The sequence below is a fragment of the Agelaius tricolor genome, unplaced genomic scaffold (genome assembly GCF_023055355.1).
Source record: "Agelaius tricolor isolate 1412-34295 unplaced genomic scaffold, bAgeTri1.0.p SCAF_23, whole genome shotgun sequence".
In the NCBI taxonomy this organism is placed as follows: domain Eukaryota; kingdom Metazoa; phylum Chordata; class Aves; order Passeriformes; family Icteridae; genus Agelaius; species Agelaius tricolor.
In genome coordinates, this window is record NW_027269283.1 from 5023893 (window position 1) to 5049639 (window position 25747).

Sequence of the window (25747 nt, forward strand, 5' to 3'; positions counted from 1 at the left end):
CCACATTTTGCTAATGCAGTGCTGTGGTGATTATGTGTAAATGTGGAACTTCTGTGTTGTTACTGGTATTTACAATAAAATATCTCAACATGACACAAGACAAACATATTGAAAATATCAAATGAGCAGTTGTTACAATGTGTTTAATCACTCAGTCATGCATCATAAACTTACACATTTTTGACAACTTTGTATTATAAAATGCAATATAAAAATAAATTTTATCAAAATAAGATGTACACTTAACCACCCAACACCTCTAGGCCCACACAAACAGAAAGCAAAATGAATATTTGAATAAGACAATGATTAATTCAAGCCAAAGTGGTATAAATTTAACAAAATGATACTTAAGATTTAACAATACAAGATTTAACAAAAACGATACTTCAGCCAGTTCCTGAAAATACCTCAGGGCTCATAACATCCATTTACAAGAGTATAAATTCAAGTACTTGTATGTACAGTTTGCAGCTACCTTTTGTGCCACCTAATGCCAATGCAGTTCAAGTATCCTTCCTTATTATCTATTTGATTTGGCAGGGATGGCTTATGTACTGGAAAAGGCATATATAAGCATGGAAAAGAAAGTTATTTCAAGTGGGAAGAAGGAAAAAATTGGTTGTAGTGCTGTAAAAACAAAAAAACCAAGCAACCCCCAAGCAAAAAAACTACCCCTCCTATAAGCTCTTCCTAGCTATTCTCTTAACTTGCAGATAAGGAGATGCTATACATGACACAAATGTTTATTTTCCAAACATGAGAAATTCTGGGAACAAACTGATGTCTTTGCTACTAAGTGCTAAAGCTCAAAGGACATTCTCAGCTCTGTAGCCAGGCACACAAAAGCCAGAGCTGTGCTTTCTGTAGGACATGCCAAGCACTGCTTAGAGAGACTTCAGGGTTAGAGACACAGCAAAAATTCCTGCCTCAGTTCTAAAGCCAAGGAACAGCAAATTAGAAATAAAAGATGCCTGATAAAGCCTGGCTTAATTCAGCATCCTGACATCCACTGCCCAGAAGCCAGCTTTAAGAAAAAGAAATTCTGGAGGCACAAGACTGGCATTTTTCAGCATTGGCAGTTGTGGTGGTTTAAGCCCAGCCAGCACCATGGCTGCTCACTCACACACCAACTCCTGTGAAGAAAATTCTACCCCAGCCAAACCCAGCACAACCCTAGAACCTCATTTATTATGTTTAAATCATATTCTTTATTCTTAGTGAGCAGAGGAAAGAAGAGGGTGAGGTGGATCTAGTCTGCCTACTACTATTGAAGGCATGCAAGAAAATATAAAAGCCTGAAAAAGGGTGAGTTTTGTAGAGGTTCCTCAGCCTTCTGCTGAACACCACTAGGTTTATTTCTTTTTGAAGGACACTAAACTGAATTTTGAATATCCAACTTCCCTCTCTAGTAGTTACATAAGGGGATGAAAGGAGCTGTTCCTACAATCACTATACCCCCACTTCTAACCCTGCAACATAATTAAGGAAAGATTATCAGTGAGGCCTTCATCTCTAATGGTCCATTCTGGTTTTCTCAGTGGTACATTGGGACTGAAATTAAGAGGCACTAAAACAACAGAGGCATCACTCTGTTCTAGCAGTTCAGCAGTGTGGGCAGCCACTGATCTGTCCAAGTCCTGGTGCTGTGTGCTACTGCCTTCTAGGTGGCAAAAAACAGAATTAATTTCTGCAAAACAGAGAGCATATTCTGGTCACAAAGGAGGAGCTGTCTAGCAGTACTCTTTTACCTTAAGTAGATGAAAAGGGTAGTTGGTTTTTTCCCTGCACTAAAGGTAATAGTTACCAAAGAGGAGTTAAAATTGACTTGTAAAGGTAAGAAAAACGAGATGCTTTCACTGAGGGAAATTAATCTCTTCCCACCTTTAATCTACAACTGTTCATGTGATGAGTTTGCTGCTCCTATAGATTCTGAACTGCCACACAGAAAAAAAGCTTCATGGTTTTACCCTTTTCAGAACCCAGTCTCTTTACAATGTCAGGATGACAGGTATGGCATTTGCCACCCCTTAGTTCCAGGGTGAGGTCTGCTGCCAGGTCAGGAAGTCATTACAGAAGTCTCCTTTTGGCAGTGCAGTCATGCTGCATGGGGGCTAAGAGGAAGAAAGACATTCAAAACAGTTTGGCACTTTGAAAAATGAGTGTCTGAGATCCTCAAGATAATTTAGTTTTCTATTTACAGAAACGTAACTGGTGCCTATAATCACATTTGGCACTAAATCAAGATTTCATCCAGAGAAAGTGCTCTAGTGATAAGTTCCCAATTAGAAGGGATGGTCTTTTCCACCAAATAGTGAATTATTTCACTTTGAAGTAACAGACTGTGCTTTCCTCGTCCTCGTGAGGTTTCCTATCTCCACACCATTATAGTGCAGAAAAATGTGTGCAAAGAGTGTGCTGAGAGTTAAGTGAAGACCATTAAATAAAATTAACTTGGGGAGTGGGAACAGCTTATTCAGACACAGGTATCTTACCCTGGTTTGACATCAATGTTAGTTCTGTCTCTAGACAAAGACCTAGAAGCACAGGCATACAAGTTATGGGTAAATATCACAGAGATGATTCAAGTCTAACTTCATACAGGAACATGACAACCAAAGACAAAAGAGGTCAACAAAGTTAAAAACCAAGTTGTAACATTTCACAGAAGAGCTGACAAGCACAGTGAACAAAATGCTACAATATCAGGAAATTTAAGAATGTGCTTTTAAAAAGCCTGTCTGCATTTGGTTTCACAGACTTAAAACTCAAATTCAGCCCAAAGTAATAAGCTAAAGCAGCACCTTGCTGTCCTACATGAAGTATTGCCTTCTATACATCACATGCCAACTGCTACAAAACCTCCTCACACATTCTGGGTATGAGGTACTTATCCAATTCCTTATCTCAAGCAGAAAAGAACTGTCAATGTGGGAAAGTGGCTGACACAGCTTTCTTTTATTTGGTCCTGAACCTCATTATTTGAGGCTGTTGTCCAATCAAAAGCCTTATTCAATGATCTGAAAAACATGCTGTTTTCTGAAAATGAAGATTGCATCTGCTGTATAAACCTTGGTATAGATGCTATGGTAGTAAATCCATCAGTCACAGTTCCTCCAACTATGAAGAGGTTTAAGAGATGATCTCCATACAGGTATTCATGAGTAAATTTTGTTCTGTATTAATTTGAAAGAAATATTCACTGAGATATTTCAGAAACACCAACTCACAATCTAAACCACATGACAGAGGACAGGCCAAATTAAGACTTCTATGGTTTTAAGCAATCTTCACTACAGAATTATATTTTGCAGGGTTCAAAAGCCATTTTCTTTCTTTCACCAGTCTGTCATTACTGGTGTTTGCAGAAGGGGAAGAGACCAGATAATCACAAAGCTCATAAATCATCCACACTTTTCACCCGTGTGGGGTGGGGACAAGAAATTGTCAAGCTTACCTACCTGCAATAATTTTTTCCCTTTATCATTAGAAAGAACAGGCCAGTTGGCACCATTCACACAGAGGTTGATGAGCCTCAAGTCTTCTACATAACTTGTGCTCTTTGCTTTTACCCTCCTCGAACTCTGCCCTGCCCCCATTGTGCCCTCTCCAGCTTCCTTTGGTTCTACAGTGTAAAGTGCCTCAGCAGTGTGTCCCTAAACTGCAGGTTTAGGAGTAAGGCAGAGTTCACAACATCCCTTAGCAGAGCAGATCTTAACTGTGCTGGCAAACCTCTCCCTCCAGTGGTTTGTTAGTAACAGTAATAGAGCTGAGGTTTCATCCCTCGCAGGGAATCATCACACTGCTTTTCATCTGCATCCCCACTCACTAGCAGCTCATGGGGAGAGCTGTCACATGGCAGCACCAGCTCTGAGAAATCATACAGGAAATCCTCTTCAGAGGCCAGCAGCAGCTCATTCCAGGCAGAGATGTCCAGCTTGCCTGCAGTACCACCATACTCCTCAGGAAGGATCACTGGAGGAATGTTTTGGTGAAGGGAATTCAGATCACAGCCATGAAGAAAAAACTGAAGGAGAAAGCAAAAGAGTTTTTAAAGTGCACATCAAATACTTTGCAGCAAACTGCTGGAACAGTCAGCTAACAAGCTTATTTTGAGCTAAAGAACAACTTTAAGAAGTGATGTGTTCATGGGCAAGTGGCAGCACAGAACAGGGGGCAGGTGCATTCAGACACACCAGTGAGAGAAGTCTTGAGACAAAATCCACACCTTGTGCAGATTAAATCCCAACAAGACAGACTTGACATGTGCCTGGGCTCAGGTTTCATATTCAGTTCATTCCCAAGTTCACTCATGGGATTTAAAGTACTTATCCTTGTGGACAAAAAAAAATCATCCTTGGCAACCACAGTCCTGTGGAGAGGACACTTGTGCCACACAGGACCCTTGCATAAGGGAAAAGAGCAAGGAAGGGGCAACACAGTTTTCCTGTGACACCACCTCATGAACTAAGTGCTACTGGGCCAAATAATTAACCACAGGGATAATGTCCTGGATACAGAGCATCTGTACTAAAGTTCCATATTAATATTTGGCCAGTATTGAGTTCCTCGAAGTTTCTGTCTCACAGAGAATTTTCTCAACAGGTGTATTTTTTAAAATTTAAAGCAGAAAGTAAAATGGCACCAACATTTTTCTAACTGTCAAGTATTATCATTTTTCTTTTTTTTTTTTACTTAAGAATGGCCAAGCAAGGAACTGACAAACATTGATATTAATGTTAAAATCACATAGATCCTTACCCTGTTTGCAATCTTTTCCTTCAGAAAAGGCTTGATGATTGCAAAAATGCCTTTGAATATACGAGGCTCATTTATTATGTTAACAGCTTTTATTCGAATGGGGAATCCATCCTGAAGGGTAAAGAAGATTTTTATAATGCAGTTTAAAAAACATTTGCCATCTTTCTCTTTTTAAAATTTTCTGAGACTGACTGCCAGCACAACCCACTGGCTCCCCAACTTTAATCTGAGGTACCAACATAAACCAATACAAGAGAAATTCAGCTTGTTACAGAGAGCAGTCCTAGGATGACATCTTGTGAGCATAAAAACAAAATCAAGGGACAAGAAAACCATCAAAAAATACACTGCTGTCAGTAAATCCTCATTTCTAATGTTGATGTTTATCTCCCTTGACAAGAACACTTAGATAACCCCTGTCCTTTGGGTATTCCCAGCCTTGGTAAGGATGCAGCCACCAAGTGATGTCTGCAGCTCCTGAGGAGGGCACCACCCTCAATGCCAGAGCAGGCTGCTTCTAACAGCATCCAACAAGATTTGGTGCCCAAGATACTCCAAAATGTGTTTTTATGTGAAGAAGGAATCAAATATCACTAGGAAGCACTGTTTCCCATACAGGCCAGTTCAAACAACACTATTGCAGCACTTCTTATTATGGGATTTTTGCTGCAGAAATTTATTTGCAGAAATATTTTTCATAGGCAAAAGCTCATGATCAGCACTTAAGGACTCAGTGAGGTTTCTTTTCTCTATAACAAGCTCTACATATACAAATCAGTCAGTGCTTGGAGTGAAAAGCAGACAAGAGGCACTGCTGGAATATTTTTCTCCATAGGAACATCAGTCAATTACCTCATCTGTACAGGAGCTGCAGCTCAGCAAGGTTGATGCAACACATTTATATTCCACAATACCTTTATGTCCTTCTCCAAGTCCAGCTATTGCTGTGTGAATATCTTCCAGTAGGAACAGCAGGACACCCATGGCTTTGTTTGTACAAATTAATTATGGGCTTACAGTTAAATGATACATTTAGATCATAATGTAAAGGACTGAGTTCTTATAAAGGCCTTCCTTAACTCAGCAGTCTCATCTCCTACACTCCCCTGACTCACCCTATCCTTCCTGATCCCATGGATACAGTAAAGGACGTAACCAGCTCAGGCCAGAACAAAAGTAATGATGGAATGAACCCATTCAAGAGAAGTTTTCTCATCTCACTCCTCCAGACTGTATCAACATTAAATGAAATCATCAGACCTTTAGCCACTTTGGCCATGCTACTCCTGAGTCCTTTCCCCTTCCCATTTTGTCCAGCTTCACCGTGTTTATACCCTTGCTCTAACTTGCAATCCAACACCTTCCTTCTACACATCCAGGCAGAGCTGTTTTCATTATGCCTCTTGTGCTAAAGAAGCCTCTGCCTTCAGGGCATGGATGGAAATCCTCCTCAAATCACACCCATTCAAAAGTCCTCTTAACATTTTTGCAGCAGTACTTGAGCTGGAACCTCCACTTGCCCCATGCTTGGCTCCATCTCAGCTGACAGGAACCATTTAAATATCAGGCAATTTCCTCACTGTCTCATCTCTAACTATAATTCTCTGCTCTCTTTCTTCCTTACCACTACCCAACAGAACTGCTTTTGTCTGTTCCAACTCAAAGTCTGCATTTCTAATGCAAATTTAGTTTTAGGTATTCAAAAGTCAAAAAAAGGGGCAAGTGAGGTAAATTGGCTGTAAGGGTGTGAGAAACTGGTTGGGCAGAGATTGTTTAACTCTGCTAGGGAAAGCCAAGATGATGACATTTGCAGTGACATAGTCAAGAACTCTACACACAGCAGCAGTCATTTACAATGCACAAGCTTATTTTCCCACCAGTTCAGGTCTTACCTGAAGAATTCCAATCACTTTTTTGGCTACAAAAGGACCAAAATGAGACGCCTTAGATAAGCTGACTCCTTTGTAGTCTGCCAGGATTACAATTCCATTCACCTGGGTCTCTTCGGACTGAATGAGTTTTTCTAAGGTTAAGTATATGGCACGAATGTTCTCAGTAATCGGATAATTACTGGGTGTCCATCTGTCTGAGGTTACAAGACAGGGATGGTAAGTCGGAGAGTGAAGATAAGCTAACAATACACATTCCAAAAAACTGATTTTCTGTTCTCCTGGACTCAAAAGTTACTCTGTATAGCCACAGTTCTAGTTCAGAGCAGCTTTTCTTAAGCAAGAGGTAAATGGCAACTCATGTTTACTTCAGGGAGCAAAGGCAATGGTTTTAGGAACCCCGTTCTCCACCCAGCACAGCTCATTAATAGCAGTTTCAGCTCAGAAAGAAGGCAGGTAAATGGAAAAGAGGAGAATGAATGGAGAGAAATTTACAGCAAGCCTGGCAGCACCAAAAGCACATGAAAGACTCTGATAATTTACACAGGAGTCAGAGCTATAGGTTTCTCTCTCTGCTTATTGTAAAAACATTATGTGCTTCTAAGGGTAGGCCCACAGCCCTATTTCAATTTGAGGGACTGCATAATAATTTTCCTTGAGAAATATTTCCTTGAAAAATTTCATCGACCCACCTCACTGCATTTTCATTTTGCCATGACCGCACTTATTGCTGACACAGGAAAAGGAACTGGAATAATGCTGGCTAAGGACCAGCATGTCCCTTCCCCAGTCAGCTTTTCAAATTTGAGAGAGCCCACATAGTCTGTGCAAGTCAGCACTGCTCAGAGCAGAGCAGGGAACAGGCTTTTGGCCCAGACACACCTCGAGGACGGGGAACGGACACACTCAGGACTGAGTACCTGGGCGGATGCAGACGACGTGACGTCCCTGCGGGTCCCGGTGAGGCAGCACAGTGACAAAGCCTGACTCCAGGACAGGCTTTATTGCAGATGGCTTCAGGTTACTGAACACCTCTGGCCAGGTCCTCCTGCAGGTGTGGTAGTTCACCAGGAGCTGAAGAGCTCGATCGTAATCAAACTTCCTGGCTCGGAGGAACCTCAGCAAAAAAGCATCGTCCAGGCAGGTCCCCAGGGAGGGATAGTCCTTGCACACCATATCCCTGAGGGCCTGCACGTCACGGAGCCTCCATTCAGGCTTCTCCTGCAGCTCCTCCCGGGCTTTGGTAACAAGGTCAGGAGACAGGGTACAGACATACTTTGGCCGGTCTGGCAGGAGCTCGTTGTCTGATGGAGACCCCGCTGATGGACTTGTCCTGGTGCAGTCGCTCTCTCCTGACATAATGCAGCAGGAATCTGTCAAAAAACAAGTGCTGCACTTGACAAACAAACCCACAGACTTACAACCACAGTGACTGTTTACATATTTATTATCTTCTGTATCCCTCTTGTTTCCTAACTGAAGATGCTTCCTTTCCAAAACCAGCACTAGAGCCAAGACACAAGGTTCATTTTAATTCTCCTACCAGGATTAGAAAGTGCAAGTTACTCTGATCTCTTTATCCTACCTAGCAGGTAGAGTGCTACCTTGGATGAAACCCAACCAATTAAAGTTAAAATACAGAATTACACACCTTCACTGCAAAGCAAAGAATTTTAATTTACTTTAACGTTTACTTCCTATGCCCAGTTGAAATCTAAAGCAGTTGAAAACTAAAGCAAAGCAAAGATCCCAGTTTCTCATGATTCTCACGCTTGAATTACACTCTCTTCTGAGAAGCTCCCCCACCTAAGCCCAGACAGCCAGGTGTTTTCCTTAACTTCTCTGGCAAACACATGCCAACACCTCTGCCCAGGGGAATGTTTTGGGCAACTCAGGAGGAGCAGCACTCAGGAATATAAGAAATGGCTACACTGCACAGACTGGATGAGCAGGTAAGAAAATTGCAGACTCTTACGCCAGCACTGCATGGATACTGAGGCTATCTTAATTTAGTTCTAACTTTTCAGTGTGATGTCAATATGTCTGACCTGGGAGCTGAAATTCTAAATCCAGTCACAACTGGACAGAGATGAGTAAAAATTAGAAAATCACGAGCCTGCCATAATTCCTCTAGCTGGACCTGGGGCTAGCAGTGCCTTATTTTAATAGAAACATGGCTTTATTTTGCTGAGCTGTTGGCACTCAGTCACCCCCAGCACATCACACGGAACCGCCCGCCACAGGGACACTTGTCACCATAGCCGCCCTCCTCCTGCACTGACAGAGCCCTCAGTGCCTCCCTGCCCTTCCCCAGGTGCGAGGGACGGCCCCCGGCACCGCTCCTAGGGAGCGATGTACCCGCGGGGTACGGCGTGGGCTGGGCAGCACCAACCCCGCCGGACCGGGGCACAGGGGCCAGGGGGCTGCCAGGGCCCGCCAGGCCCCGCAGGCCGCCTGCACCGGAGATCCCGGTCCCGCAGCTCCTGGGCCCACAGCCCGACCGTACCGGAGCTCCGGGACCCGCAGCCTCCGGGCCCGCAGCCCGCCCGTAGCGGAGCTCCCAGACTCCGCACCCGCCCGAACCGAAGCTCCAGCCCCGCAGCTCCCAGACTCCGAACCCGCCCGTACCGCAGCACCTGGAACCTCGGAGCTCCCGACTCCGCAGCGCCCGGCCCCACACCCGCCCGTACCGGAGCTCCCAGACTCCGCACCCGCCCGTACCGGAGCGCCCGGCCCCGCAGCCCGCCCGTACCGGAGCGCCCGGCCCCGCAGCCCGCCCGTACCGGAGCTCCCGGCCCCGCAGCCTGCCCGTACCGGAGCTCCCGCGGAGCAGCCGCGTCCCGGCCCCGCCGCCCCGGAACGGCCCCGGCCGCTCGGAAGTGACGCGGGGGCCGCGCCTGCGCCATGGCCCCGGGGTGGGGCCGCGGCCTCGGGAAGGGCCCGGAGCCTCCGGCGGGGCCGGTGCCGGTGCGGCTCGGGCTGGGTCTGAAATCTGGGCTGCCTCCGTCTGTGGCGGCTGCTCCGGGCACCGAGAGGGGGGCTCGGGGACGCTCCCCGAAGGGACACCTGCCCTTCAGTGCCACCTCATCCTCTATGACAACCGCAGCCACTGCCTCCAGCCGAAGGCAGAATTTTATATATATACACATACATGTGCATAGATACGTGTGTGTGTGTGTGTGTGTGTGTGTGTATACACATATACACATATATCTACACACAAATATATATATGTAAATAATACATATATTTTATAAACCACGTTTTATAAATACATTTTACACTTGTAAAATACATTTTATATGTATAGAGTGTCTTATGTATGAAATACACTTTTATTATGTATATATATGTATATATATACATATGTAAGTATACATACACATTTAAATACACTTGCATGTACACTTACATGTACATACGAAAATATGTATGTTATGTGTGTACATAATATATAATATTGTTATATAATATATGTAATTATATAACACAGCAAGTATACTGATGTATATCATCTATAGATTATATACTAATTATATATAATATATAATCACATATATAAAAATGCATTTTATTTTTACATATATAAATATATATAAATAAATAAATGTGTATATATATATATATATATATATATATACATATGTATATAAAACCAAATATATCCTATATATTTTCTATACAAATACGTATCCCAGGGCCTGTCCCTGCCAGCCTGAGCTGGTGTGGGATCACTGACCAGAGCTAGGGCAGCCTCAAATCAGGCTCCAGGCAAGCACAGCTGGATGGAAACAGGGCCCGAAAGATGTCCTGGCTGTATCCTGGATTTAAACCACAACAGAAGGACTAAATGTTAATAAAAGGAGAATTTTTGGGTAGTTTGGCTTTGGTTTGCTTTTTGACAGAACAGAAAACTATATTATCCCTACAGGAGGTGATGCCTGGTCTGTCTGCATGGAATTTGTAATAAAAAGCTGGTCCCTCCCAGGTTTGCTGCAATGCAAAGGGCACACAGGGAGCGCTGGGGAGGGGGAATGCCACGTTCAACCGCAGAGCTGAAGGGCCAGAGAGGCTGATTGCAAAGGCTCAGCATCCTGCAGGGTGGTTTCTCTCTCCTCTCTCGCTGTAAGCCGCCTTCTCAGCCAGGAGAGGGAGTCGAGGATAGCTGGACAAAGAGTGGGAGCCCCAGGAGCCCACAGTGGGAGCCAGGGCCCTTCTGCAGCTTACAAGGTTCAGCTCTCATTTATTTCTCTGCCAAGGGGTCACCCTTCCAAAGTAGAAAATGTTTCAGTGGTGCTGTGCCTGGTAAGAGAGATGCCAGCACGGGTACAAATGGAGTGTGTCACCAGTGTCACCTGCACAGAGCTGTTCCAGGGAAGAGGAGCACATTCATTCCAGCCTGTGCTCATGGTAAAAACCCAGACCTGGGTGCAACCTGTCAGGCTGGGTCCAGTTTGGATCTGAGTAAACTGGGCCTGTTTGTGATGTTGCTCTGTGCCTTTTCCAGCAGATTTTTGGGATAAATGAGGTTGGAAGGGACCTCAGGAGGACAAGAGATTTTGCATTGCTCCCATTTGCATTCATGCAGCTCCTGGGCACAGAGACCTGCTCCTCCTGCACAGAGACATGACAGAAGCAGCCAGGTGGGACCTGGAGTCCCAGGGGTGTGCTGTGCACATGGGTCTGTGGCCTCCCAGCTGAAGGGATGACAGAATTTCCTGGATCACCTGATCCACCTAATTGCTGATCTGAGAAAAGCCTTCAAAACACCAAACAGCTGGGAAGTACTGGAGCTGCAAACAGGAATTTATGCTAAAGGTTGCAAAATCTGATTGGAATTTGCACCTCTCAAACAAGGGAGGAAAATTTAGCAGGGAGGTGACAGTTCCAGTCCTGACTGGTTAATGGCTGCTGCAACAGGGTGTTAGGAGTGAGCAGGGATGTTTGAAAGGAGTGACATGGGAATGAAGCTCTGTTTTGGGGAACAAGGAGGGCAGGAGATAAGGGAGACTCAGTAACAATCAATTGAGAGATATGGACAATGAAATTAGAAGGAAAAGCTTTAGGCAGGTGAGAGAGAATGATGAAGGAAAGTACAAATGAGGATATTGCACAGTGAAGAAGAGCTGGGAGTGGAATATAATCTGGTGATTGCCCCCAAATGAAGTGACTGCCTTACCTCAGCTTTTTTTATGTGGAGAATGTTGAACTGGAGAGCAGTGGGTGCTGAATGGAAGTGAGGGGGTTCAAGCATCAAGCCAAGTTGTTGGGGGAGTTTGAAAATGCTGGCACAGGAAATCACAGGAACTGTAGCAAGAGCTTCTGTAATTTACTCTTCCTGGTGTTGGCATCCTGTGACTAGAAACCAGTAAAGGCAGAACCTGTCTATAAGGAAGTAAAAGCTAAAAACTGATAACAAACATCTAGGAACTGACAGTCCCAGGAGATGTGATAGCTGTAGCCTGAATTTAAATTCTCCTTCCTAGAAAGGAGAGTTTTGTCCTTGTCCACCACATCAGAAGGGAGAAGGACATGCTGCACCACATGCCCACAACCCTCCCAGCTGAGAGGAGATGAACCCCACCAACTCTGCCACTCCATCAGGTCCAAACCCGCATTCTTTGCAGGAGTTTTCATCAGGAATTGTGTTGTGACCTTGGGAACCACACCCTGAGCCCCATGGGGAATCCAGCCCTTCTCATGTTCATCTCTCCTATCACATGTGATTCATGCCTTTCTCAGCTCTCTGGGTGCTCCCATGCTCTGCCGTTGTGTTATAAATGAGTGGCTGTTGGTGTTGGTTGATATTTAATGAAGTCCATGTAATACTCTTCACTTATTTACTTATCCTATCCCAGTCTTAATACCCAGCCTGGGAAAGTTATCTTGGCTTCTTTAAGCTTTTCCACCATTAGCAATAAACGTTTTACAGTCTTGGCAAGCTGAGGCTGAAAAGCGAGAGCATGACTTCAAACAGCACTGCTCATAGAGAAGGCTTTAAACTGATATTAAATCACTAAACTGTGCAAACCTAACAGTCCTGTCATAAAGATAATCTGGGAGCAGTTCAGTCCAGGAGGGGCTCTGGTCCCTGGGTTGCAGGTGGAACCTCTGAGCCCCACAAACTACAGAACCTTTTTGGGTAACAGCATCAGAGCAGAGAGCCACTCATGCTGCAGGGCTGGACAAGGTCTGCCTGAGTGCCAGGGCTCCCATCTCAAACCTGAGCTGCTCCTCCTGCACCAGTGCAGCAGAATGGGAAGGGCTGGAGGGGAGCAGCAGTTCCTACTAAGGCAGGGCCATGCCAGGCTCCAGGCATGGTGCCTGCCTGTGATACAATCCTCTGTGCTCAGAGGATGAAGTGACTAAGAAAATATTCCCTAAATGACCACCAGTATTCCCCTCAAAGCCTGGAAGTGTGCATCCTCCAGGACAGGCTTCCATGCCTGCTGTCACCCTGTGTGAGGTGGTGTGAGGAGGGGATCTCACAGATGGGAGCCTCAGCTGGGAGCAGCACACACTGGGCTGCAGGGGACCATCCCTGCTCATGCCCTTCCAATGCACAGATGGCACACCAGACCCACACACACAGCTATGGAAACAGGCACGGATGTGCAAATGCACACAAATCTGTAGCATCTGCTGGCAGAGCAGCTGCACACAGGCAGGCATCACCACCCAGGCACACAAAGCTGTGCTAAGGTTCTGATAGACCCCCAGAAAGGCCAGTGTGTGGTGGGACACACACACACACACAGCCTTACCCAGCCCAGGCTTTGAGGGAAGACTTCCCCTCTCCTTGGCTCCACCAGCTTCAAGATGAGCAGTGTTTTTGCAAAAGCTTGGTGAGGAATGTGCTTGGCAGGACCTCTGAATGCTTTAAATATTACAGGATTTCTGCAGTTTAATTTTATAGAATCACAGAATAACTTAGGTTGGAAGGAACCTTTAAAGGTCATCTAGTCCAACGCCCAGTTTGCTCTGAACTGAGCATTTCCTTTCACTGCTTTTCATGATGGAGAATGCTTTTCTGGAAGGAGAGCAGCTGTCTCAGAGGCAGGATGGGTCCCTGGCAGGATTAACCCTTGAAAGGGGCTGTGATGGGGCTGCCCTGGGTCCCTGGCAGCTGCTCCTTGCAGCCCCTCCATGGCTGGCACAGGCTGTCAGAAACACTCAGGTTTGCTCCTGCAAGGAACCAGTTGGTAAATGGTGGAGGATACTTTCCAGGGGTAGAATGAGGTTGGACTGGGTGCTCCAGCTCCTGGGGCTTTCAGCCTGGGGTTCATCAGAAGCCCATGAAGCAGAGATGGGTTTTAGAGTAACCCCTGAGTGATATCTTTGCACTTCTTTGGGGTGAAGGAAGTCAGCTGCATGGTGGACTGTGATGGGAGGGGCTGCATGCAATAAATAGTAGGATTTCAACAGAAAATTAAGAGCCTGGAATGCTGGAGCTGTCTCCACTGCCTCCTCAATGGGTGCACAGCACAGCAGGTCTCCTGTGTGCTCTCCCAGGTGAGAAAGTGCCACTCTAATCCCACACCTCAGAATATGGTTAAGAGAGGGCTAAAACCCACTCAGCAGCAAGGATCCCAGTGGTTGTTCTTTATCTGTGCTGGAAGTGCTGTAGGTCTGAGTCAGGCATTCTGTGTTTGGCACTGAGGTTTCTCTTTGCTGCTTCTCCCTCAAGCTTTTTTCTGAGTAGCTTGTCCCTGCAAATCAGCTCTGAGTGGCTTCCAGGATATGCTTGAGCCAGTGTGCTCCATGTCAGTGGTTAATGGTAAGTAACCCATCAGCAGGATTAATTAAAATGTGTTTTTAAGGCACAGTGGTGTTTTGGGGAGTCCTGGAAAGGAGAAGAGTATTATGGGTTCCTTTATTGTAATGACTTTCCCGGTCAGTGAGGGGGAGCATGTCCTGTTCCAGCCAGTGCTGACACCTGGCTTGGCAGCAGCAGAGAGGAATTCCTGTCTGACTTGGGATGCTTTCTGTGCTGAGTGTCTGTCCAGGCATTCCCTCAGGCAGCTCTTGTGCTGTTTCTTGCACCCTGAGCAGTTCCAGACCCCTCCTCTGGTGTAGGGTTCCCCAGGCTCACAAGGGGTCCCTGGTCTTTGTGAATCCATGGGGTCCCAAGGGACTGCAGGTTCCAGCCAGGCAGAGCCACCAGATGGGAGGGGCAGGAGTGGAGACAGAGCCCAGGGCTTTGTGTAACCCACAACTAAACCCCAGGTTAGGGTGCCCTCAGGCCTCTGGAAGGTTTTGGCCATGATCAGACAAGCCTGGCATCACTCCAGATCCAAAGCCAGAGTAAGCCTAGGAAATGCAGTTCCCAAACCACCTTCTATCCCTGGGTTAGACTCAGAGCTCTTCTTCCCCTGGGTTTGAACTGGGTTGAACTGAACTCTGTTGGTCCCAGCAGCCTCTTCCCTCTCCCAGGACACAACTGCAGGTTGTGACTGCAGGGTTGTTTGTGCCAAGCTCTCCTGCTCACTCTCACATAACGAAGCTGACAATATATTGCCATTTTTATTGGCCTGGCTGGCAATTTTTCAGGCGCTAGGTACGTTTATGATTGTCAGAGTCACACCTCAGTTTGGAATGGGGAGAGGGATTTTAGACATACCCACACCTTACCATTCCTCCTGCAGCCTCTGTGGGTGGAAAGGACTGTGCAGCGTGTGGCCTGAGCTCCCCAGCTGGTTGTTGATATTTGCATTAAGCCCAGGGGGAACTGGCCAGCCTGGCACATGGAATTGCCTGGCTCAGCAGTGCCACGTTGCTGAGCTGTCCCTGCTGCCTCTTGGTGTTCATGACTATCTGTGCCTGTGTGTGCACTTGTGAGTTTAATAGCAGCAATAGTTGCTTTTGTCAGGGATGATATGCAGGCCATAAAACTTGTTTGCCTTTCCCCCCCCCCCCCCCCACACACTAAGATATGAAAGCTGTGGAAAAGGCTCCAAAGCCTGCTGGCTCTTTCAGATGGAAGTTATATAAGGAATATGAAAAGAATGCATTTCATGGTGGCCAAAGGACCTAAAAATACCACTTTTACAGATCTTTGCTTGGACATGATGAAAAGATTCCTCAGCTGGAGATGGAGCTCTCCAGGAAATCATCCCTAGGCTGAGCTGCAGGCACAGAGAGCTCTTGTATTTAAAAACAATGTAAGGGAAGTTGTGTGTCAAAGGCCAATCCTCAGAGCAGCCACCTCCTGTGACATGGGACATGGCCTGTAGGCTCCAGGGAACCCAGCAGGGTAAAACACAGCCCAGGAGTGGCAACACCTGTGTTTTAGGGTGATTCCAGGCTGGAGGGACAAAAGAGGTGAGAGTTGGGATTGAGGACACCAATTAAGGACAAGGTTGCTTCTGGGACAGTTCATGGGGTTTTTTTTTCCCAAGTGAGCTGAATCCAGCAATAAGAAATCTCCTGTAGGAAGTGCACTGATTTAAGATTAACCAGGTAAAGGGCAACCTTGATAGAGCAGTTCATGGGAAGGAGCCCAGGAGAATTTATTGCTTCAAAGATTTGATATTACATATATGGAGTTTTTAGGGCATATACCCAGGTAAAACCAACCATGAATCACAGCAGAGGAGTCCCAGGGGTTTTTTATTAAAAAAAAAAAAAAAGAATGAAGTCCTTTTCTTTCCCTTGACTGGACTAACCACTCAGTCCTGTGTGTGCTGGGATAACATGTCCTGGGACTGCCTTTGGTTCCCTTGTTCAGGCACTCAGCTGTGGTGCTGGGGCTCTGGATCATCACAGGTGCACAGGTTAGTTAAGATCTGTCCTGTTCTCCCAGGTCCTTGACTCAGAGTGGGGACAGGCTCTAAATGCTGTCTCCACACAGCCCTCAAACACAGCCTGCATCTCATCCCTGCTGAGTTCTCACCAGCATGACTGCCACTGGGACACCACTGGATGTGTAATGGGATGGAAAACCAGGCTGCTTCTCATCCCTTGTACCTGGGATGAGACTGCCCACCTCGACTCTCATCAGAGGCAGAGAGGGGGTAAATGAGGGCCAGCTCCTGCAGACAGAGCTGGAAATGCTGGATGCTGCTCCTTCCCAGAGACCTAATCTTTACAGCATCTACACCTCTCCTCTCTTCCTGTTCTCTTCCTGGGCATGCTACAGCTGAGCACAGCCTCCCGTGGTCAGGAAAGCAGGTCATTAAGAGCCTTCTCTAATTGCCAGTGTATTTCTTCACCTTTACAGCCAGTGATAAGTTGATTTTCACTTGATCATCTTACTGTGGCACATAGGCTCAGTCTGGCTCCCACCTGCTGCCAGCAGTAGGGTGGCTGTGTTTGAAACAAAGGACAATCACCCACCCCAAAGTGCTCAGAAATTACCTTTGAAATACAAGAGGGACATAAAATGAACATGTTTGAAATGTGAATAATATATTTTAGCTTCCTTTGCCTGGCTTTCAGAATGTGGTTACTTCAAGCCTTTAAGCTCCCTGGAATCATGAAAGCAAATATTTATTCTCCATGTTTGTTTTTCTTTTAATGAAAATTGGGATTGTCATTCAATCTATGATTCCAGCACACGTGGCTTCAGGACAGACACATTGGGCTTGCCAGGAAATAGTGACAGCTGGCAACAGCATCAAACACTTGTTTGGGCTTTTTTCTCCATACACACATATGCTTTGTGCTCAGACCAACAGGGAGGTTAGCCCCTTGATTTAAAATAAATCCTCCTAGAAGAAAGAAATCCATCTGTCTGGGAAAAGTTAGAAAATATTTTTGCATTTATTTTTCTTTTTTTTTCTTTTTTTTTATGAATACAAACTCTTGTGAAGAAATATTCTTCTGTTTCCATTGGAAGGCAGAAACCAGCAAAAATTAATGTACAATATAAGGAATACTTGGTGCAAATGGACCAAAAAGAATTCCCCACAAAGTATGTCTACGTACAGGAAAAAAGGTTGCTGCAGTTGGAAAAGACAGCTTGGTTATTACAGGGTTGAGGGTTTTTTTTTGCATTTAATCTCCCAATTATAAATAATCAATGTGATTTACAAAATAATTTACAGAAAATGATTGGATTCATCATTGCAATAAATTACTTGGTACGATGCCACCAGCATTGGGACCATACAGCACCTCTGACACCGCCAGCACGAGGGGTTTCATTTTGCATTGGAAATCAAGGGACAGACCTGCAGCTCCTCTGGCTGAGCTGGCTCAGATCTGTCCCCACCAGAGACCTCTTGGCAGCCATAGGGCCACCACCATCCTCATCCTCCTGAGAGGCCAGCGGGGACTCAGGCCTGCCGTGGTGCAGGGCTCTGGGAGCTCCAGCCCTGCTGGCACCTGCAGCAGGAGGGCTCCTTTCCTGCTTTCAGCTGTAAACCAAAGGTCAGATCCGCAGGGCTTTGGCACAGGCAGGCACAGAGGAACAGGGGCAGGAGGGAGCAGAGCAGGGTGGGCACACCCAAGGCTGGGGCAGACCCAAGGGGCTTGGGTGAGACAGGGTTATTTCTTGACCTCTGTGGCTTTTCTCTGCAGGACCCCAAGAATTGTATTTTTGAGGTTGGTGCTCTCAAACACTCTGAGGTCTGAAGGAGTCATAACGAATTCTTATCATGTTATGAAGACCTATAAATCTGTTATCAGCCACTCACTCTAAGCTGAAGGAGTGGCACTGCACTAGAGAAGTGGATTGTGTGGCATATCTTAGCATTAAGTTGGGTCTGAACTGAGATCCTGGGTCCCAATGCTCCCAGCACTTAGAGAGCCCAAGACCTTGGGCCAGCCTGTGAGTTTCAAGCTCTTCTCACCCCACAGGTCTTTCCCCTTCCTACATCTTTCCCCCACTCCCTCTCCAATAGGCATCCAGTGGTCTTCTGACTGCTGACCAGCAGTAGTTGGGCCAGTGATATTTGGGCAGTGCTGCCAGCCTGCAAAGGGGTGACCCCACCCCATTAGCTGAAATCTCTGGAATCCCTTGGTCCCTCTGATTGCCAGGAGGCAGTGAGTGCTGCAAGGGAAGGGTCTGGCAGTGGTTGCCTCTCTGAGCATTGTGGTCAGAGGGCAGGCATGGCACGGAAATATCAAAACCCCTCAAGAGGCAGAGGGATCCAAACAGTGGAGTATCTTGGTGGGCCAGACTTTGCCCCAGCATCAGCTGAAAAGATTTGTTAGGTCTGGCTGGGGGGCTTAGAGTGCAGGTGGGTGACACCACGCAAAGACCTGGGACTAGCCAAGGCTGAGGAGCAGTTCTGGCAGTGCTGCCTGGGCAAACCCCATGTGCTTCACCTGCTGTGCTGCTCCTGGGGGAGCTTCCACCTCCATCAAGTCTGGCTGGACTGGGGACTGTCAGGGGGCTGGCATGGCTGCGGGAGGGAAGCCCTCCACTCCCACAGCACAGGGAATTCTTGTTCACAGGGTCTGCTGTGGCTGAACCAGTGCTGAGGTGGCAGTGGGGCAGCAGCCTGTCCCCAGCCAGTCGCTGCTACCTCCCCGCAGAGGGAGGCAGGAATCTGGCCCTCCTTACAAGGACTGAGGGTTTTGGCAAGGCTTCAGCCTTAGTTCTGGGACTCTGGGGCTGCCCATGGCACGTGCTGTCCGTAGCTGCAGGAAGACACCTTCTGGTGGTGGTCAGTCCAAAAAGCAAGTCCGTGTGTCCGTGCCCAGGGACCTCTGGATGGCTTCTCTTTTCACAGTGGCAGAGTCAGTTTGGGCTTTTCTCCCACACGGTGTTCTGAAGGAGGCTGGCTGGCTGGGGTTTGCTAGATGACCTCCTGTTTTGTGATGGCAGGCTGTGGGATGGACGTGGGCTGCTTGGCCACGGTTGCAATGGCTCCAGGCAGCAGCTTGTACTGCTCTGATCCTGAGCCTGCAGGTGGAGAAGGCTGTGGAGTTTCTGGTGTAGCTGAAGAGAGAGAAGCTGAATTAAAAGAGGGCCTCACAAACCTGACAGCACTGGGATCTGTCCTCAGTCGTGCAGGGTTCAGATGTCAGCACAGCAGAGCCTCTTAAGGGCTTTTGTGTTTGCTGTAGGGCAGCCCAGACATGCAGGCATGGTTTGATGCCCCAGGAGAACCACAATAACCAACACCAAATAAGGGCATTTTGCTGACATTTTGACCTCTACTAACCACACTTTTGGTCAGCCAAGCTCATCTCAGCACAGGGTCCCCAGTGGTGGCCCCATGTGGTGGGCCAGATCCTCCTGTGTTTTTGCAGAGGACAAACTGAGGTGTGTTTGAACCACTCAAGGGAAGGGGAGCCTTTCCACTGATTTCACTAAGCTCTGGATAGGATCATTCATCCCTTAAGGGCTATGTAAAAGTCTGCCAAGGAGTATCTTGTTGAATCAGTTAGTCTGGCCTAATCTAATCTAACCCACCTCTCTGTTTGTCTTTCCCTCCTTTCTGCATAGGAATTTCTCACACGCTCATTACCAGAGACTTTGTCTTGCTTGCAGAATTCCATGCAAGGTAGAAACTACCTCCACAGGCACACTGGAAAGCTCCTGGTTTCTCCCAGGAGCTCTCTGTCTCTGGATATACTCACACATCTGCCCGTTGTGCATCTGAGGAGGCATTGTGTTGGCCACAATGACGTTTGTTCCCAGGTTCTCTTGGATCAGGTGAGGGTGCAGGTGGTGGTGGGTGTGCGGCGTTTCACTTGATGAGCCTAAGAACATGCACAAGACATTAATTGCCACAGTGGCAGAAGGAGACAGCTCAGATGGGCACACCCACTGTACCCAAATGTCCAAGGCTTTGTGCACCATCCCCTTGTGCACAGGTGATTGGAGCACACCCTTCCCTTTTTCCTCCATGCATGCCTTGAACTAACTAACCCCTGCCTGCTGCCTCCATGTCCTCTCATAAAGAATTATATTCCTTAGTCACACCTCCACATGCAGAATAGCACAGTGGGAACTTTTCATTTCATTTTGTCCCATTGGATGCTCCCACTAGAAAATCTAGGATGTTCTTTCAACCTGGGCTTTTCAGACCTTTTTGTTTTGATGAGTCCCTTCTGACAGAGGAGGATTGGTGAAATGGCTGCCAGGTGGGAGTCTGGGGGGTGCACAGCAAAGTTTGTGCAGAGGGCTGGGGGTGCCTCTCTGTAAGCAGAGGCACAGCTGATACATCTCTTTAGATGAGAAGAAGTAGAGGACCCTTGGTTCCCCCAGTCAAGGACAGGGGAGATGATTTTGTGTGAGTCCTGCAGATGAGCTGTCTCTAACTTTTCTGGATAGGGAGCAGTGACCAAGGAGGGTCTCAAGGGGACAACAATCAAGGAACACCAAGAGGCCTCTTGTCAGACCCTCAGGTACTCACCTCCCAGCAGCATCTCCTGCAGCAGGTTGTCAATCTTAGCCATGCCAAAGAGCTTGACGAACTGGATCTGCTCTATCATCTGCCAGGTGATGCTCTGCAGCACGGGCAGCAGCAGCAGCAGCTCCCCGAAGCGGCCCCGCGAGTCGTACTGCCGGTCATTGATGTAATCCTCCAGGCTCACCTGCACCTGGTACCGCATCCTCTTGATCTTGGACGGGTCGCTCAGCCCCTTGGCATCTGCAACGACCCACACAGCCAGCTCTCAGCTCTCCAGGCTGCTGTCTGTCAGTGACAGCTGGGCACAGCCTGAGGGGAGCTGCCCCTGATTGTCTGCTGCGGTGGATAGGGTTAGGATGTGGAAGTTCGCAGGCAATCCCGACATGGGAAGAGACGAGAATGCTGACTCTATGTTTCAGAAGGCTGACTTATTATTTTATGATATATATTATATTAAAACTATACTAAAAGAATAGAAGAAAGGATTTCATCAGAAGGCTAGCAAGCAATAGAATGGAATGATAATAAAATCTTGTGACTGACTAGACAGTCCAAGACAGCTGGACTGTGATTGGCCATTAATTAGAAACAACCACATGATCAAAGATGCACCTGTTGCATTCCATAGCAGCAGATAATTATTGTCTACATTTTGTTCCTGAGGCCTCTCAGCTTCTCAAGAGAAAAATCCTAGCGAAGGGATTTTTCATAAAATATCATAGCTACATATGATATTTTATATGAGTGTGTTCTTTGTTGACGGAGTGACAAAACTATTTTTTGTCTCCTTAAAAAGGGAAGAAGCTTAGAAGTTTCTCTCTTTAATTAGTGAAAAAGCTACTTCATAGGCTTAGAAGACTTCACCTCAAACTTAAGGATAGTTATTTGGACAGAAGCTTAGGCAATTTATTAGAAAAAGAAGTGAACAAAGAAACCGATCGCTTTTGTAAGGTGTTTACTAAGAGCAAGGACTTCCTACACTTGACTCAGTTTTTCTCTGTTTGTTATTTTGCCTTTTATTAAACCTTTTTGTTTTTAACTCTGCAACAGAAGCCATCTTGCTGATTTTTATGCTTCCAAAAGTAGTTGAGCTATTGTAAGTGTGTTATAGCCCTCCAAAAGCTTATAAGATCTAGCTCAAAAAAGCTACTATAACAGCAATGGACAATCTTTCTCAAGACTGACTTCTCTCCTCCCTTTTTAAGAACAGTTTGGCCCAGAGAGAAACACCAGGCAACTTTTCCACCACTCAGGACTGGTGTTAGTCAGCATAATCCAGACTAGGCCCCTCTGATGGTAACCCTCCCCAAGCTGGGGCATACCTGGGTCAAAGAAGATGATGGCTTTCAAGCAGGCATATTCATTGTCATCTATCTGCAGCTCCTGGAAGGGCAGCACCAGCTCGTCCAGGATGCGGATGGCCACACGGTTCACCTCCACCAGCTCGGGGCAGTTCCGTGGGATGATGTGATCATTGCCTGCAGCACAGACACCATCACCTTGTCATTGCTCAGACTTAGCTGGGGTGACAAGGAGTTCAAAATGTACAGAGCTAATGCTGAGATAATTTTGGGGGTGGAAGAATTAAGAAGTTCCTCCTTCAGCCCCTACTCTGTCTCAGAACACCAGAAACTTTGATCTGTTTTACTAGAGCAGCTCATCATTACACAGGAGCCACCCAAGTGAGGAAAAGCTGACCAATGGGTGAGAGCTTTTTTCTCAATCCCACCATGGCCTGCTTACACAAACTTGGGGATGCACCATAAATTTCACACAGTCCCCAACTTTGTCAAACCTCAAGGCCTTGATGTCAGCGAGGCCTGGCTGTGCTTGCTAAAATACAGAACAGCTCAAGCCACTGCAAAAAGGATGTCCACAAACACTGAACCACCCTCTCCTTCACCCCAGCAGGGAAGTGTCACAGAAGCAGACTGGCTGGGAGCAGAAGTGCAATTTTTACCTAGCAGCAAGACATCCTTGAACACCATGGACCTCTTGGCAGCTCCCAGTAACAGATGCTCCCCTGCGTGTGCACGTAGCAGTGCCACCTGCAAGGGCAGGGAAAAGTTATTTGGGTGATGCAGAGACTGAGACAAAGCTGTGATTTCATGTCAGCAAGAAGGAAAGCTCAGCATTCCTGTACTGCACTCAAGGATGGGAGTCAGGGCCCCTCTTCAGTTACAGGCAGAGAAAGAGATTAAATAATGCTCTGTGCTAAATTAGTTATATAAATCCAGCAGAACCAGCAGGTAGGAGACAGCACCTGAAATATCCCATATTCAGGACAGATGCCATGAGCAGGACCATGCTAGACTGTCCCAGGACCTCCCACCAGTGTGGGCTGTTTGCAGACAGCTCCTGCCAAGTGCAGAGCAGGGACCACACTCCATCCTGGGAAGGGAGGAGAAGTACAGCCCCTGCTGCTGGACATTGCTGTCCCTCTGATCTGTGCCCACCTCCCACTGCAATCACACCCATGGGGACCCATGTCCAGATGGGCAGTGGGGTCACCCCCTGGCCACTCATCCCCTGCACAGCCATAGGAACTGGGGACAGGGAAGACAGAGGGATGTTTTTCTCCTCTGATGTTAATGATTGAAGTGTTTCACTTTACACCCTCCAGTGGCTCCTGAGAATGTTCTGAATCTTTTGCCCTCCTTCAGTTAAAAATTTCAGAGATTTAGGCAGAAAGAGAAGTTAACAATCAATTGGACATCCTGACACAGAGACTTCTTAATGTCCAGCCAGGACCTTCTGCTGGAGAAAACAATAATTAAACATTAATAGAGAAATGCTGAAAAGTATGTCCTGATGGGAATGGTCCACTTTTCCAGTGTGTTACCCTCAGCATCTGTCAAAGCCAAGACAAGTCTTACCCTACCAGGAATGCAAGGAGAATGTATCACCCATAGGAGAGAGCTCTGGTTAGGAAAGATGCTGATGTCTAGGAGAGGGGTTTTTGCCTTTTTTTTCACCCCAGATGGTAAAAAGTTTATGCAAAATAAATAGAGATCCTTGCAAAAAGACTGTGCACACATGATACTGGGGAATCTTTATCTAGATGCCAAAATCTAGCCTCTCTCTATTGCTGTGCAAACATGGGTGGATATGTTAGCTGAGCTGTTGGAATTACCAGAGCTGCACAAAACTGAGCTTTCCTACCTGACAAAGCTATGACAAGGAATAGCCCCAGGAAAGAGTGAAGCTCTCACCTAAAAATTTCCTGCCTACTGCAAATTCAAGAAGGCTCAGTTTGTAACCACCTTTTTTGTGTCCACAGAATTTCCTTGTTTGAGCAGGGTTAAAGTGAATTATTTCAAGAAGGCCAAACCATCTCATTTGATATTTGTTCTTGCAGTGATGAACCTGAGATACATCATTCCATTGTGAATTAGGATAAATATACAGTTGTAACACAACAAAGCAGAACCTGAACTTTGAGATGAAATGTCTTTGCCCCACCAAACATGGTAGTTTTGACATTTTGGTGCAGAAGGAGAATGAGGGATTGGGTGTAATCTTTTCTACAAAAGGAGATGTGTTTCATGGAGCAGCATCTCCCTTGTGGGAAGGAAGGGTTCAAACTGTGCCATCTTTAGGCTCTCTTTTCTCCTTTGAGGAATTTTGCAGCCCCACAACTGTAAAATGAGCTCATGTGGAAGTTGCTGTAGTTTGCAGAGTTATTGGCCAGGTTTAGGGCCTCTGTTCCAAATGGCACAAGGATGTGATGGGTTGTGCAGAGCTGCCCCAGGTCTATGCTGGGCTGCAGCCTATTTATTTATATATGCTGTGTAAATGGCATTTTTCATTGGAGTCCATTGTGGTTTCCAGAAATTATGAATTGTATTTTCCTTAGCAGTTTAACAGCTTTCTTATAATTTTAAACAATTTAGCACTTGCACGCAATAGAAAAGAAGGAAACATGCTCCCATTTTAAGAGCACTGAATTCCCCAGATCTCTGGGTGCTACTGGGTGGTTACTAAAGAGCTCAGATTTAGGATTTAGGGGGTTTTGATCAGCTGGACACTCTCAACTGGATATCCTTTTTCTTCATTATATAAAAATTACCTCTAGGTCAATAGAGCTGGAGACTGGTCCTAGCTAAAGAGAACACATGCTGGTTTTGTGACTGTACACTGGACAGACTGGAAATGCCTTCCTGCCTGTGACAGGACCTGTGCTGGCCCTGCCAGAAGTGCTATCCCAGCCACATGTGCTGCTCAAGGCTGGGCACATCATGTCCTCCAACACCTACTGCAGACCTCTGAAACTCAGACATCCACAGGAGCCTTCTTCTTGTACGTCTTTGAGGCTGCCTGGGATCCTGCAGTGCAGTTCTAGAGAGGACACCAAAGCCACTGTGCTTGTCTTCATTAGGGAACCCACAAATGCCATTTTAGTAATTTCTGTTAAATGCAAATACATCCTTGCTTTTTAATCCTAGAAAAAAGATTTTCCACTGCCTTGGGAGCAAACTAGTGTATAGCTTCAAAATTCCATGCTGGGAGCATGGGTACAAACATACCCCTAGGCAGGAAGCAGCAAGAGACAGGCAGATTTTAAATTTTGGGCAGACCTTAGGCTAGAAATCTCTCCTGCTAATTCTGATTACCCCAAGCATTTGTGAAGCACTTCAGGTTTTCAAAGTGCTGTGCAAACCATAATTAATAAATGACTGGCTGACCCCAAAATGCTCATCTGATAACGACCTAATTCAAGCTCAGTGTTATCTGCCTGTGCTCATGGGCTGATTAGAGGCACATGCAAGTGGCCCGTGCTGGCATTGTATG

The 25747-nt window shown here is 46.5% G+C and overlaps 2 protein-coding genes across 5 annotated transcripts in view; both read right to left on the minus strand.

Annotated features, from left to right (window-relative positions):
* Positions 1-108: 108 nt before the first annotated feature.
* On the minus strand, positions 109-9588 carry TTPAL (alpha tocopherol transfer protein like). 3 transcript variants are annotated; one of them, XM_071446857.1, is made up of 5 exons: positions 9465-9588; positions 7571-8023; positions 6654-6847; positions 4762-4872; positions 109-4027 (listed from the first exon to the last, which is right to left on the minus strand). In XM_071446857.1, exons 2-5 carry the CDS (start codon positions 8007-8009, stop codon positions 3752-3754), a joined length of 1020 nt encoding a protein of 339 aa, XP_071302958.1. In that variant the 5' UTR covers positions 8010-8023; positions 9465-9588; the 3' UTR covers positions 109-3751. The 3 variants fall into 3 exon arrangements, with proteins under 3 accessions (XP_071302958.1, XP_071302959.1, XP_071302961.1); XM_071446858.1 differs by having other exon boundaries at positions 9434-9531; XM_071446860.1 differs by lacking the exon at positions 9465-9588 and adding an exon at positions 9372-9395.
* Positions 9589-17218: 7630 nt separating this feature from the next.
* Positions 17219-25747, minus strand: part of HNF4A (hepatocyte nuclear factor 4 alpha) — a 35226-nt gene continuing 26697 nt past the window's right edge. Inside the window, exons 6-10 of one of the 2 annotated variants that reach the window (XM_071446742.1) lie at positions 22917-23004; positions 22279-22434; positions 20960-21196; positions 20181-20303; positions 17219-19536 (exon numbers count right to left, since the gene is read on the minus strand). In XM_071446742.1, the coding sequence (XP_071302843.1) occupies positions 19394-19536; positions 20181-20303; positions 20960-21196; positions 22279-22434; positions 22917-23004 (747 nt within the window). In that variant the 3' untranslated portion in view covers positions 17219-19393. The remainder of the gene's footprint in view (positions 19537-20180; positions 20304-20959; positions 21197-22278; positions 22435-22916; positions 23005-25747) is intronic. The other variant, XM_071446743.1, reaches the window with a different exon arrangement.